Source organism: Sorex araneus, chromosome 4, assembly GCF_027595985.1.
Source record: "Sorex araneus isolate mSorAra2 chromosome 4, mSorAra2.pri, whole genome shotgun sequence".
Taxonomy (NCBI): domain Eukaryota; kingdom Metazoa; phylum Chordata; class Mammalia; order Eulipotyphla; family Soricidae; genus Sorex; species Sorex araneus.
In genome coordinates this window covers 145177356-145189524 of record NC_073305.1, presented here as the reverse complement: position 1 = coordinate 145189524, position 12169 = coordinate 145177356, and the positions used below count along the sequence as shown (strand labels likewise).

At 36.8% G+C, this 12169-nt stretch overlaps 1 protein-coding gene across 4 annotated transcripts in view; it reads left to right on the top strand.

Annotated features, from left to right (window-relative positions):
- MAN1A1 (mannosidase alpha class 1A member 1) overlaps positions 1 to 12169 on the top strand; it is a 196209-nt gene that overhangs the window by 122366 nt on the left and 61674 nt on the right. For all 4 annotated transcript variants that reach the window (XM_055136509.1, XM_055136508.1, XM_055136511.1 and 1 more), the window contains exon 6: positions 2345 to 2439. In XM_055136509.1, the coding sequence (XP_054992484.1) occupies positions 2345 to 2439 (95 nt within the window). The remainder of the gene's footprint in view (positions 1 to 2344; positions 2440 to 12169) is intronic.

Here is a 12169-nt window from a genome sequence, read left to right as displayed (position 1 = left end):
GATCGCATTGAATCTGTATAATGCTTTAGGGAGTATTGCCATTTTGACAACATTGATTCTCCCTATCCACGAGCAGGGTATATGTTTCCATTTCCTCATGTCCTCTTTGATTTCATGGAGTAGCGTTTTGTAGCTTTCTTTTAAACCCCAATGTTTTTACCTTTGGCATGTCTACTTTATGTTGATAGCTTAAGTCAATCTGTTATCTGTACTTTTGCATCAGTGTTATGCCACTCAGTGGCCCCCATCTTTTCTTGACTCAGAGTCATTACACTGTCACTGTCAATACACATAATATTTCCATCTGTAAGGACCATTACAGGGTTGGCCCATATAACACGTGCCGAATGGACAAGGCACCTGTTTTTTACCACAGCTATTGCAGGGAAAGCTGGGGCACTTCTTCCTTCAATAAGTAAATTAACTCATTTCTTTTCTTTGGACCTTAAACTTAATGGATAGCATCTAATTTTCTTGAAGCAAATTTCTGCTCAAAATCTTTCAGTATTCTCCCATTTTTAACAAAAAAATTCTTAGTGCTACAAGTAAAACTCTCCACGATTCAAGCCCATATTATGTCCAATTTTATCTACTAGTAATTCTCCCCTTTCTTTCATGCTCACTGCCCTAGTTGGCTTTTTCTGTAAGCCTCCATCTTCCTGTTTACACTGATTTCATTAAGGTGGCCCCTTCACTTACCACTTCTCCAGTATCTAGAATTATTAGGTCCTCTGTTAAATGCACATACAATCCTCATCTAAATGCCAACTCTGCCGTTACACTCTGAACTCATGTGAACTCCTAATGTGCTTTTATCACCAGTTTTCATTTTATCTGTCTACTAGATATGCATGCATATTATTTTCCTTAATAAAATCTGGGCAGAATATGTACCTAATTTAGTGTTGCATCTTCCATATCACCTGAACTTAATATTAGAGGACGTTAAATTACAAGAGACTGGGAGAACGTAATGATTATTTTCAATTACATGTCTTTTTTCAAACCTTTCCTTTCTCTGTTCCATAGTAAATAAGTGTAACTGAAGTAGAACCATATCTCCTGATTTTCAGTCAAAAACTCATCCCAAACTTTGAGTAACTTTTTTTATTAATTGAAGTAAAAATGCATAGTATCATGCTTTAAGTGTGCATCAGTGAAAATCAACATGTGTATATGGTATATTAAGTCACCCCTGGAAGTCCGATTTTATCCTCACTATGCATTTGTCCTAGTTCCCTTCCACCTTCCCTTCTAGTTATTGGCCTTATAGTTCAAGATTTCTTTGTTTTATTTAATTTATCTTTATTTTCTCAGGAGACCACATATGAATGAGTCATATAGTCTTTGTCTCTTTCCATTTGTCTTACTTTAGAAGTAAGCACAATTCTCCTAGGTCCATCCAATGGCTGGATTTCATATTTTTATAGCCAAGTAGTATTCCATCATGTGTATAAGCTCCCATCTTTATAAATTCATTAGTTGAGGGACACTAAGGTTGTTTCCAGTTTTTTTGGATATTTTAATGATGCAGCAGTAAACATGAGAAGCGAACATGTCTCATCAAATGAGTGAGTGATTTTTGTATTTTTCAGAAAAATAGCCAGAAGTAACATAACTAGATTATATGGGATTTGTATTTTTAATTTTTTGAGAACTCTTCTAACTGCATTCTATATTTGCTGCACCAGTTTACAGTGTCACATCAGTGTGCAAGGATCCCTCTAAACATCCTCTACAGTTATTGTGACTTGTCTTTTAGAAAGCTCACATTTTCATAAAAGAACATTTTATGAGGCTGGAGCAATAACACAGTGGGTAGGGCATTTGCCTTGCATGCGGCCGACCCAGGTTCGATTCCCAGCATCCCATATGGTCCCCCGACACCGCCAGGAGTAATTCCTGAGTGCAGAGCCAGGAGTAACCCCTGAGCATTGTCAGGGTGCATTGTCAGGTGTGACCCAAAAAAAGAAAAAGAAAAGGGCATTTTATTACTTTGTTTTATTAAATCACTGTTGATTCCAGAATTATTCTTGACTGGGTTTCAGGAGTACAATATTTCAACACTTATCCCTTTACTAGTCTACTTCCCTTCAGCATTTCCATCCCTCTCTCACTTCCCTCCAACCTGCCTGCCCACCCCTATGAGAGGCACTGTTTTTTCCTTACAACTTTTGACACTGGTTTATAGTACTGTTGCCAATATTGTTTCATGTGCCTTTTTACCATTCATATGGATTAGAAAGAATATTTTACAGTGGAACAGTACTAAATGTGAGATACTGGTATAATGTTTTGTTTTGCTTGTTACAGCAACCAATTACTTACTTGTTTAACATTTCAGGTGTTCCGAAAGAAAGCAGTGGAACTTGGAGTAAAATTGCTACCTGCATTTCAAACTCCCTCTGGAATCCCCTGGGCGTTGCTGAATTTAAAAAGGTAAAAGTCTTTCTTTTCTTTCTTTTTTTGTGGAGGGTAGTATGGGTAGTGGGCAGTTCTCAGAAGACCCAAGGCACCTTCTCTGTGATCCTTAGAGAACCAATACAGGAGTTTAATGTGAGAACTTGAGGATGGGTACTGCTCGGGCCTTGGGATGTTGGCAAGTCTGTGGGTGACCCCAGTGCTGGGAATATCTATATCCAGATTTGGCAATGCCCGGGGGTCTCCAGGGCTACATCCTCTCATGCTCCAGGAACTGCGAAGTACCTGGTATTAACCTGGTTAGCTGCATATACTTTGTCTCCTGTACCATCTCTCTTGCCTCAAAACTCTTTATTTCCAATAATATATTTTAAGTTGCAATATTCAATATTATAACAGAGAAGTAGTAGGGGATCATTATGTGATGGTTTTGACAGACATCATTTGGGATCTTGGACTGGAAACTGTTAGATCTTCAGTGTTCCTTGACATTAGATGGGTACTTGTCTACCTGATACCAAGCCAGGCATGATATGAGGATTTTAGCATCTCCTTTTAATGCCGCGTCACTGATCCTAGGTCACCACGGATAGCAAGAGCAGCCTGTTCTTTTTAAAATTGCTATCAAAGCATTTTATTTCCGAAGGAGCCCTCTTGAATATAAGAGCACTTACTCCAGGGCTGGAAGTGGTTCCAGCACTTACTCCAGTTCAGCTGTTGGTCAGAGCTGTTATTGCAGAGATGCATGGAATAATGTCCTCTCCCGTGCAGTGTGCTGGTGTGTACCAGCACTCTCGGTACCCAGCCACAGCTAAGGAAGGAAGGGAAATGCTCCACTGGCCCATATCAGCATTGCTTTCTCATCTCATTTGGATGAAGAATCCTGCTGTGCCAAGTCCTTAGATTTGTGGCCCTCCAGGGGTGAAAATGCTGAACAGATTTTCTGTTATTTGTAGAGGATGTGGTTTGAATTTCCATGATAGCTTGAGCATGTTGTTAAACAATTTCATATTAAATTTTCTTAACTCCTTTTTCCCCATAATTAACTGTGACTTTTTGAGAATGATGAAATTTTAATCACCATATCACAATAAGCTCTGTTTGTCTGTTTACACATGTTAGCACATATGATTCCCACAATTTAAGGTAGGGCTATTGTTATTTTCCTTTTACTGAAAAGAAACTAACATCCTACTAAACAGTAAATTATTTGTCTCAATAATTTTAGCTAATACTGTATGTAAATAGTAGATCCAGGATGTGTGTTTAGATGTCTGTGCATTAATGGATAGGCACAAATTAAATAGTTTAGTATTTTAAAAATTCCATGAGGATATACAAGGTGATTTGGCAGAATTAATGAGCAGGTTTTTTTGTAGTGGCATTTTCCTCTATAATTATTCAGGAAAAATCATGAAGTTAATCATTTGGTTAATAAATGAGATAATTGCTATGCTTTGTTTTCATTTTTACATTATTTCCCGATAACTTGGAATCCCCATTACCTGTCTACAAGTTTTGTGTTCATAGAGCAAGGCAAAGATGTTGAGACAGGAAGATGGGAAGAGTGCATACCTCTAGACCACGTTAATCTGAATCATTCTCTACTGTATAATGTAGTGTCTCAGGGTTCACCTTTCCCATTAGGGATTCTATATCTTTTTCAGTTTGGAGCATATGCTGCTACTTTGGTCAAAAAGATAGTATTGAGGATAAAGTGCTTACCTCACATGTGGATGATCTAGGTTCAATTAGGGCATCCCATATGATCCCCTAAATAACACCAGGAGGAAAGACCTAAGCTCAGAGCACAAGGTAAGCTCTGAGCACCTCCAGGTGTGGCCCAAAAAACAAAAAGTATCTGCTGCTGGATTTTAAAGCAGCAACGAAAATGAACCTTGACTAAGAGGCAGCACAATGTTTGTTTAGAGACCCTTGAGTTTTTTATTTGATTTATGTAAACTCTCTACATTTCCTTCTGTAGCTTCAGACTTTGGAGCTCTAGATAGTATTGTGACCTAGGTAATACTGTTTTCTAAAATAAAGTCTGGTCGCAGGAATGCTCTGCACATTTAACACTTTTCCCCTTCCTACCTTCTGAGGAAAATTATAGGAGTATAATAGTGCACTGAGCTGAGGTTGTCAGAGTCTAGTTCTAGGCATTTTACAGCTACTGTAGGTTGGTCTTTCATGGAGACATTTCTACTTTCCAGGCTTATTTGCAATCTGGAAAATGTTTGTTGGTTCATTGCTTGTTTTGTGAACCATTTCAAATTCACGAATCATGTTGAGATCTTAATAAAAGAAACATGGCTATTTCTCATAAAATCATACTCCCAAGCACAGATATTTTTACATAATTTTTAGAAGTTAATATGAGTTCACATAGGACCGCATTTTAAAATTATGGAGCAGCTGATCACTCTTAACCTTGTTCAGATTCTGTGGAACTACTTCCTGAAAGATAAGGAAATTAGATCATTCCAACCAACAGTGAAGGAGCATCCCTTTTTCCCCACATCCACGCCAGCACTGGTTGCTTTTGTTCTTTTGAATGTGTGCCAGTCTCTGTGGTTTGAGATGATATTTCATTGTTGTTTTGATTTGCATCTCCCTGATGACTAGTGATGTGGAGCATTTTTTTCATGTGCCTTTGGGCCATTTGTATTTCTTTTTTGAGGAAACTTCTGTTCATTTCTTCTCCCCACTTTTTGATGGGGTTGGAGGTTTTTTTTTATGCAATTCTACAAGTATCTTGCATATCCTGGATATTAATCCCTTATCAGATGGGTATTGGGTAAATATTCTTTCCCATTCTATGGGCTTTTTCTGTATCTTGGTCACTGTTTCTTTGGAAGTGCAGAAGCTTCTTAGTTGGATGTAGTCCCATTTGTTTATGTTTGCTTCCACTTGCATGGTCAGTGCTGTTTCGTCCTTAAAGATGCTTTTAGCTTCAATGTCATGCAGAGTTCTGCCTACATTTTCTCCTATGAACGTTATAGATTCATGTCTGATACTCACTGTTGGTGGGAATGCCGACTGGTCCAGCCTTTCTGGAAAACAATATGAACAGTCCTTCAAAAACTAGAAATTGAGCTTTCATATGACCCCGCAATACCACTTCTGGGAATATATTCCGAGGATGCAAAAGAGCACAGTAGAAATGATATCTGTACCTATATATTCATTGCTGCACTGTTCACAATAGCCAAAATCTGGAAACAACTCAAGTGCCCTAAAACAGATGACTGGTTAAAGAAACTTTGGTACATCTACACAATGGAATATTATGCAGCTGTTAGGAGAGATGAAGTCATGAAAATTGCTTATAAATGGATAAACATGGAGAGTATCATGCTAAGTGAAATGAGTCAGAAAGAGAGGGACAGACATAGAGGCACTGCACTCATTTGTGGAGTATAGGGTAGCATCACATGAGGCTGACACCCAAGAACCATAGATACAAGGGCCAGGGGGATTGCCCCATAGCTGGATGACTGCTTCATGAGCGGAGGGGAGAAGGCAGATGGAATAGAGAAGGGATCACTAAGAAAATGATGGCTAGAGGAAACAGCTGAGTTGGGAGATGCATGCTGAAAGTAGATAATGAACCAAACCTGATGACCTCTCAGTGTCTGTGTTGCAAGCCATAGTGCCCAAAAGTAGAGAGAGAGTATGAGGAATATTGTCTGCCTTAGAGGCAGGGGAAGGGTGGGAAAGGGGGGGTATACACGGGATATTGGTGGTGGGGAATGTGCACTGGTGAAGGGATGGGTGTTTGATCATTGTGAGATTGTAACCCAAACATGAAAGCTTGTAACTATCTCACAGTGATTCAGTAAAGTTTTAAAAATTAAAAAAAAAAGAAATTAGATCAAAGCTAGCTACTAAAACTAATAGAAAAAGGTGTGACCCCACATATCTGCAAATGTTCAATCAATTTTTATTGTAAAGTACTGATACTTAAGTAGTTTTAGGATTTTTAAATAAGCATAGAAAACTGGACTATTTTAAAATATTTTTAACTTGGTGTTTATTTTTAACAGCCAAGATTTTTTTCTTCTTGATTAGATTAATCCTTAGCAAACAGTAGAAGTTTTTTACTACATAAAGAAATGCCAAATCCTCTTTAATCTTTCATATCTGTACTTCTTGATAATGCATCAACTAAGGCATTAAATTCTTTTGTAAAACCCGACTTTGTATAGTATTTCACTTTTGAAATCATTGTTTAATTTCAGAGATTATAGGAAAATTGTTTATGGTGAGAAATCATGTGCCATTTCATTTATGTAGTCTCTGATGTTCTCAAATTAAACTGGATGAAATTTAGTAACTATTTGACATGTGATAAGAACAATTTCTTCCTAACAACCTGTATGTTTTTGTGACACGTTTTCTCTGCTTTCAATCCTATTTACTAAATAGCAATGATTTACTCAGCTTCACACAGTAAGTGTTGTCAAAATGAATAGTAATATCAATCCACTATAATTCCTTCTATGTCTTTCCCCAATCAAGTACACTCATGGAAGCCACTATCCTTCCATCTGTGAAGTTGATTTATCATCGTAAAGAATTTTTTCCCTGGGGGAAGCAAACAAAATTTCATATTTATCTGCAATAATTATATTTTGGGATGTGCTGTTGATGTCGTCCTGCACATATATGTTGTTCCCATTGAATCTCTATTTTTACAGTATGTTTCAGGGCATAAGGGACAGCTGGCAAGAAGCTTCCTTTCTAGTTTTTTGAAGACTGTCACCAGGAGAAGCTTCAAAGAGAGAGAGAGAGGGGAAATATGTCTGGCAAATCTTACTTTCTTAATTACCTTCTCAGAGTAAAGGAGTTTTTGTAGAAGGATGCCCAGGAGAAAAAAAGTGCTTCAGGATGTTTTTTTATAAATTGTTACACTTTTACTGTTGACTGGCTCTGAAACCCCTGGCAATAATTATGATGAGAAAAGCACAAAATAAGTTGTCTGTAATATCATAATTCTTTTCTTTCTGATCCATTTTGAAAATGGTTATGGATGCTACTCTTTGCCAGCACCTATATTTTAGCAAAATTGTGTCCTCTTTGGTGTTATCTATTCATACTCTGAGTTATTGCCTAAAGTGACTGACTTCTTTAATGCATCTTTGTAAAATAATAATAATAATAATAATAAGTATTAATTTTGTCCCTGCTATGATGCAGGTTCTAGCCTAGTTTTAGGAAGATTTTCAGCTCGCTTCACTTTACTTAAAAAGATAACAGACATAATATTCCCCTCAGGATATCTACAATCTGGTTGACAAAGCAGGATGCATATTTTATTCATTATATTATACATTCACACATGAAATTGATAAATGTAAGATAGACTGTGCCAAAAAGAGATAATAAGTGCTCACCAGGTTGAATTTAAAATAAATCATATTTTGAATTGGGGATGTTTATGCATAGTTAGCCAAAACCTCAGTAAGCCAAATTGGATTTCAGTATTTGTACAAACTGGGAATACGCAGAAAAACTCAATAATTTACACGTTTTACATTAGAAGCTCCATGACAAAATCCATTCAAATAACTAAAAAAATAGTTATCCTTCAACTATTTCAAAAATAAATCCTTAATTCAATAGCCAATGTATTAAGTTACTAAGAATTGTGGTTTAATTGCAAGCATTAATTTGGTTGAACAGGCACACATTATGCAGAGTACCTGATTAGACTACCATGCTTGCTTCACCATTTCAACAGGAGATTAAAGGTGCTTTAGTTATATACCATTTCTGTGAAAAGGAAAGCAAGTTAGGTTTTGTAGAACTCAATATCTCTCATGCAAAAATGTCAAACTTTGATATCTTATCTTGTTATTACTGTTATAGCAAGAGACAGCATTTCTTTCTCCTTCAACCTAATGAAGAAAAATCACCCCTGTGATTTGTAAAATCAAGCATTTTACCATTTCTATATTTCTAGATATATTAAAAACCTAGTTAGAGTAACTTATTAGATTGTAAGTTTTCTAAAATGTGTTTTTAATTTAAAATAACATAATGTTTCCTTCATTTATTTTTATCACCAGATATGCTTTGTAGGCTTTCCTAATAATTATTCTGACTTTCTTGAAAATGAGTTTGTTTTAACTGCAAGCTACCATGTCACTTGTTTTTTCTTGTGGATTTTTTTGAAGTGACAGTAGCCTGGTGGGGAATAGGTGAGCGGAAGTGTCTATGGTTTGTAGTTTTATTGCACACATCAACGAATGTGCTTGCAAATGACTTATCTCCATTTTGGCTCTCATTAGTCAGCTAGTGATAAATGACGCACATCGCCCTCACCTGTTTTTACTTCCTGCTTTGGAAAGCTTTATTTACTCTCTACTCTAATTATCTGACACAAATGCATACTCTGTCATTAGTTACATTGCAATTTGTATTATTTTAATTAAATTGCAGATTGCTTTACTCTAACTGAAATAGAGCCTTCATTAAGAATAAGCACATAGCTTAATGTTTTCTAATAGTGAAAGATTATCCTGTGTGAAACTTGTAGCTTTCATAGTAATGTGTTTCTTAATTCTTTGCTGATATAATTGGCTGAAATATTAAATTTTATTTAGTCACTTAGATAAATTATGACAGTTTCTTGGTAGGTTAAATTTTTTTTGAATTATTTCTGACTTATCTCCCTATGATTTGTGTTGACGGTTGAAATATTGAAATATAAATGCATGCATTATTAACTTTTCTGACAATTTTTTCCAACTTTCTAGTTTCACATTTAAAAGAAGAATATTATATTTTATTTGACTTTTGTGGGGCCACCCCCATGAGTGCTCATGGACTTATCCAACCTTAATACTTGAGTTTCCCCGCAGTGATGATGGACATAAAACCTAGGCCTCAGGCATGCAAAGCATGTACCCTATTGAACTATCTCTCCAGCCCAAAAAGTGTATTATGTTTTTAAATGAATCAAAAGACAATGCTTACTTGAACATCACAAAAATAATTTAAAATTTCAAGAAGCAATTTTCTAAGTATGAGTGTCAGACTTATGCAATAGTTTGCTAATACTCAGTTATCCTGAAAAATGTTTTAAATTGTCATAAAATTAAAAACTGTGAATATAAAATCAGAATTACCTCTAGAAATTTAGTCTTACAAGTATAAACTTACAAGTTCAAAATAGTATTTTTTTTATTCTGGAGAAAACCCTTGTTCTTTTTTTTTTTTTTTTTTAATGAATCACCGTGAGGTACAGTTACAGACACGAACTTTCATACTTACATTTCAGTCATACAGTGACTGAGTACCCATTCCTCAACCAGTGCCCATTCTCTACCACCAATGTTCTATCCCTCCCACCCAGCCCCCACTCCCTCTCTGTGACAGGCACATTCCCTTTAACGCTCTCCCACCTTTAGGGTGTTGTGGTTTGCAGTGCGGGTATTAGGTAGAAGCCCTTGTTCTCACTTGAACATGTATCAATCTCTCCCTACCCCATTTTGAAGTAAATATCTTTCACTGGATCACTGTCATCCCATTGTTCATTGATTTGCTTGAGCAGATGCCAGTAACGTCACCATTAGTCCCTGTCGCATGTTGGTGTAGCCCGATGGCGTATTGGGGGCTCATATATCTTTAAACAAAAAAATTTTTTTGCTTTTAAAAAAATAATTCTTGGAACTGGGGCGATGGTACAGTGGTTAAGGCACTGCCTTGCATGTGGTTGACCTAGGTTCAGATCTCAGCATCACATTTGGTCCCCTAAGCACTGCCAGGAGTAATTCCTGAGTGAGTGCAAAGCCAGATAAAGCCTTGAGCACCACTTGATGAAGCCCAATCTCCACGCCCCCCCAAAAAAAAAAATTCAAAACTAGATTATATCATATTAAAATAAGTTATAGTCTTTCAAGCCAATCTGATTTTTTAATTAAATATGATACGGGGATCCTCTGTTTATACTTTATAAAATAAGTTATAGTCTTTTAAATAAATTTGTTTTTTAATTAAATTTTATATTGCAATCTCCTGTTTTTATTTTATTTGGCCTTTCCAATGTTAAAGGATTAATAATAACCATACCATTAAATTGGACATAGGCAAATAACCATTAAATTGGACATAGGCAAATGACTTAGTATTAGTTTACCATTAGTTACTTAACTACTATTACCATAGTTTGACACTATTGATATTATACAGGTAGGTCTTGGCAAAGACTTTAATAATTCACTTAACAGAGTTTTTGGTTTGTCCTATTATTTGTGGAGCCATACCTCATGGCACTCAAGACTTTCCTGGTTCTGCGCTCAAAGATCACTCCTTACGGGATTCAGGGGACCATATGGGCGCTGAAGATCAAACCCAGGTTTGTCGGCCCCCATTTCTCTCTCCTTTATTTAACTTTTTTTTTTGGCTTTGTGGTCACACTCAGCAGTGCTCAGAGGTTACTCCTGGCTCTGAGTTCAGGGATCACTCCTGGTGGTGCTCGGGGCACCATATGGGATGCCATGGATTGAACCAGGTTTAGCTACATGCAAGGCAAGCACCCTACCCAATGTATTGTTGTTCTGGCTCTCCCTTAACATAGTTTGTGTTCTTAAAAGTAAAACTAAAATTTAAATAATACCATTGGCACTGATGACTTCAGAAAGCTTTATGTGGAAATCAAAAAAATATACAAAAGAAGATTAGTCATTACAGAACACCCTGAAAATACTGAATGAATTATTTATGGTTTTGTTCTTTTCATTATAAAATATTTATAAATATGTATATTTATATATAGTATATAATAAAACGATATCTAGCTAAAACTTAGTTCTGACAGTTGCCTTTGGGTCTCTGTTATATCCCTACTTTGTTTCTTTATATTCCAGTAATGAGGGAGATAATTCTATGTCTGTCCCTCTCCTAATTTCACTCAGCATAATACTCTCCATATCCACCCACATAGCAGCAAATTGTGTGATTTTATCTTATAATCATGTAATATTCCATGTTATTATGTTATTATGTTACTATGTTACTGTAGTTATCTCATAACTAAGAGGGCCAGGGTAACAAGACTACATTTTGTCAGTCTAGGGCAGTGGATGCTCAGAGGCACGCAGCCACCCACATGAGCCATAGATCCTAGTCATATAACAAAGTTTATTAGCAAAGACAATGGTTAAATAGAGGCTGAGGGAGAATACCTAATGTGTGGCAGAGGGAGGCAGAGTATTGTTATGAAACAGAAGAAACTGCTGGAGCTCTGTCCTTGATGCTCTTAGGCAGAGGCAAGGTTGAAGTATTGCTGACACCCAGAGATGTCTGTTTCCCACGTCTCAAGACAGCAGCCGCCAGCAAATCAAGGCCAATTAATCTATGTTATTTTTAGGAATGTCAGGTTCCCCTGGCAACAGCCTGGGTCCCAGGGAAGTCGGGAAAGGGGTGCTCCCTACAGGCCCAGTGACCTCTAGTGGTCAAGGAGTCTCCAGCTATGTACCATAATTTCTTTATCAACTGTCCTTGAGCAGTTGGGTTCTTTCCATACTTCGGCTACCTGTGTTGCAATGATCATAGGAGTACAAATGTCTTTCTGAATAGAGTTTAGGGGCACTTGAGGTAGTTGCCAAAATGTGGAATTTCTGGGTCACATCAAAACTCCATTCCTAGATTTTTGAGAAGTATCTATATTGTTTTCCAAGAGTGCTGTACTTACTGGTCGGCATTCCCACCAGCAGAGAATTGAAGGTCCCCCTTTCTCCAC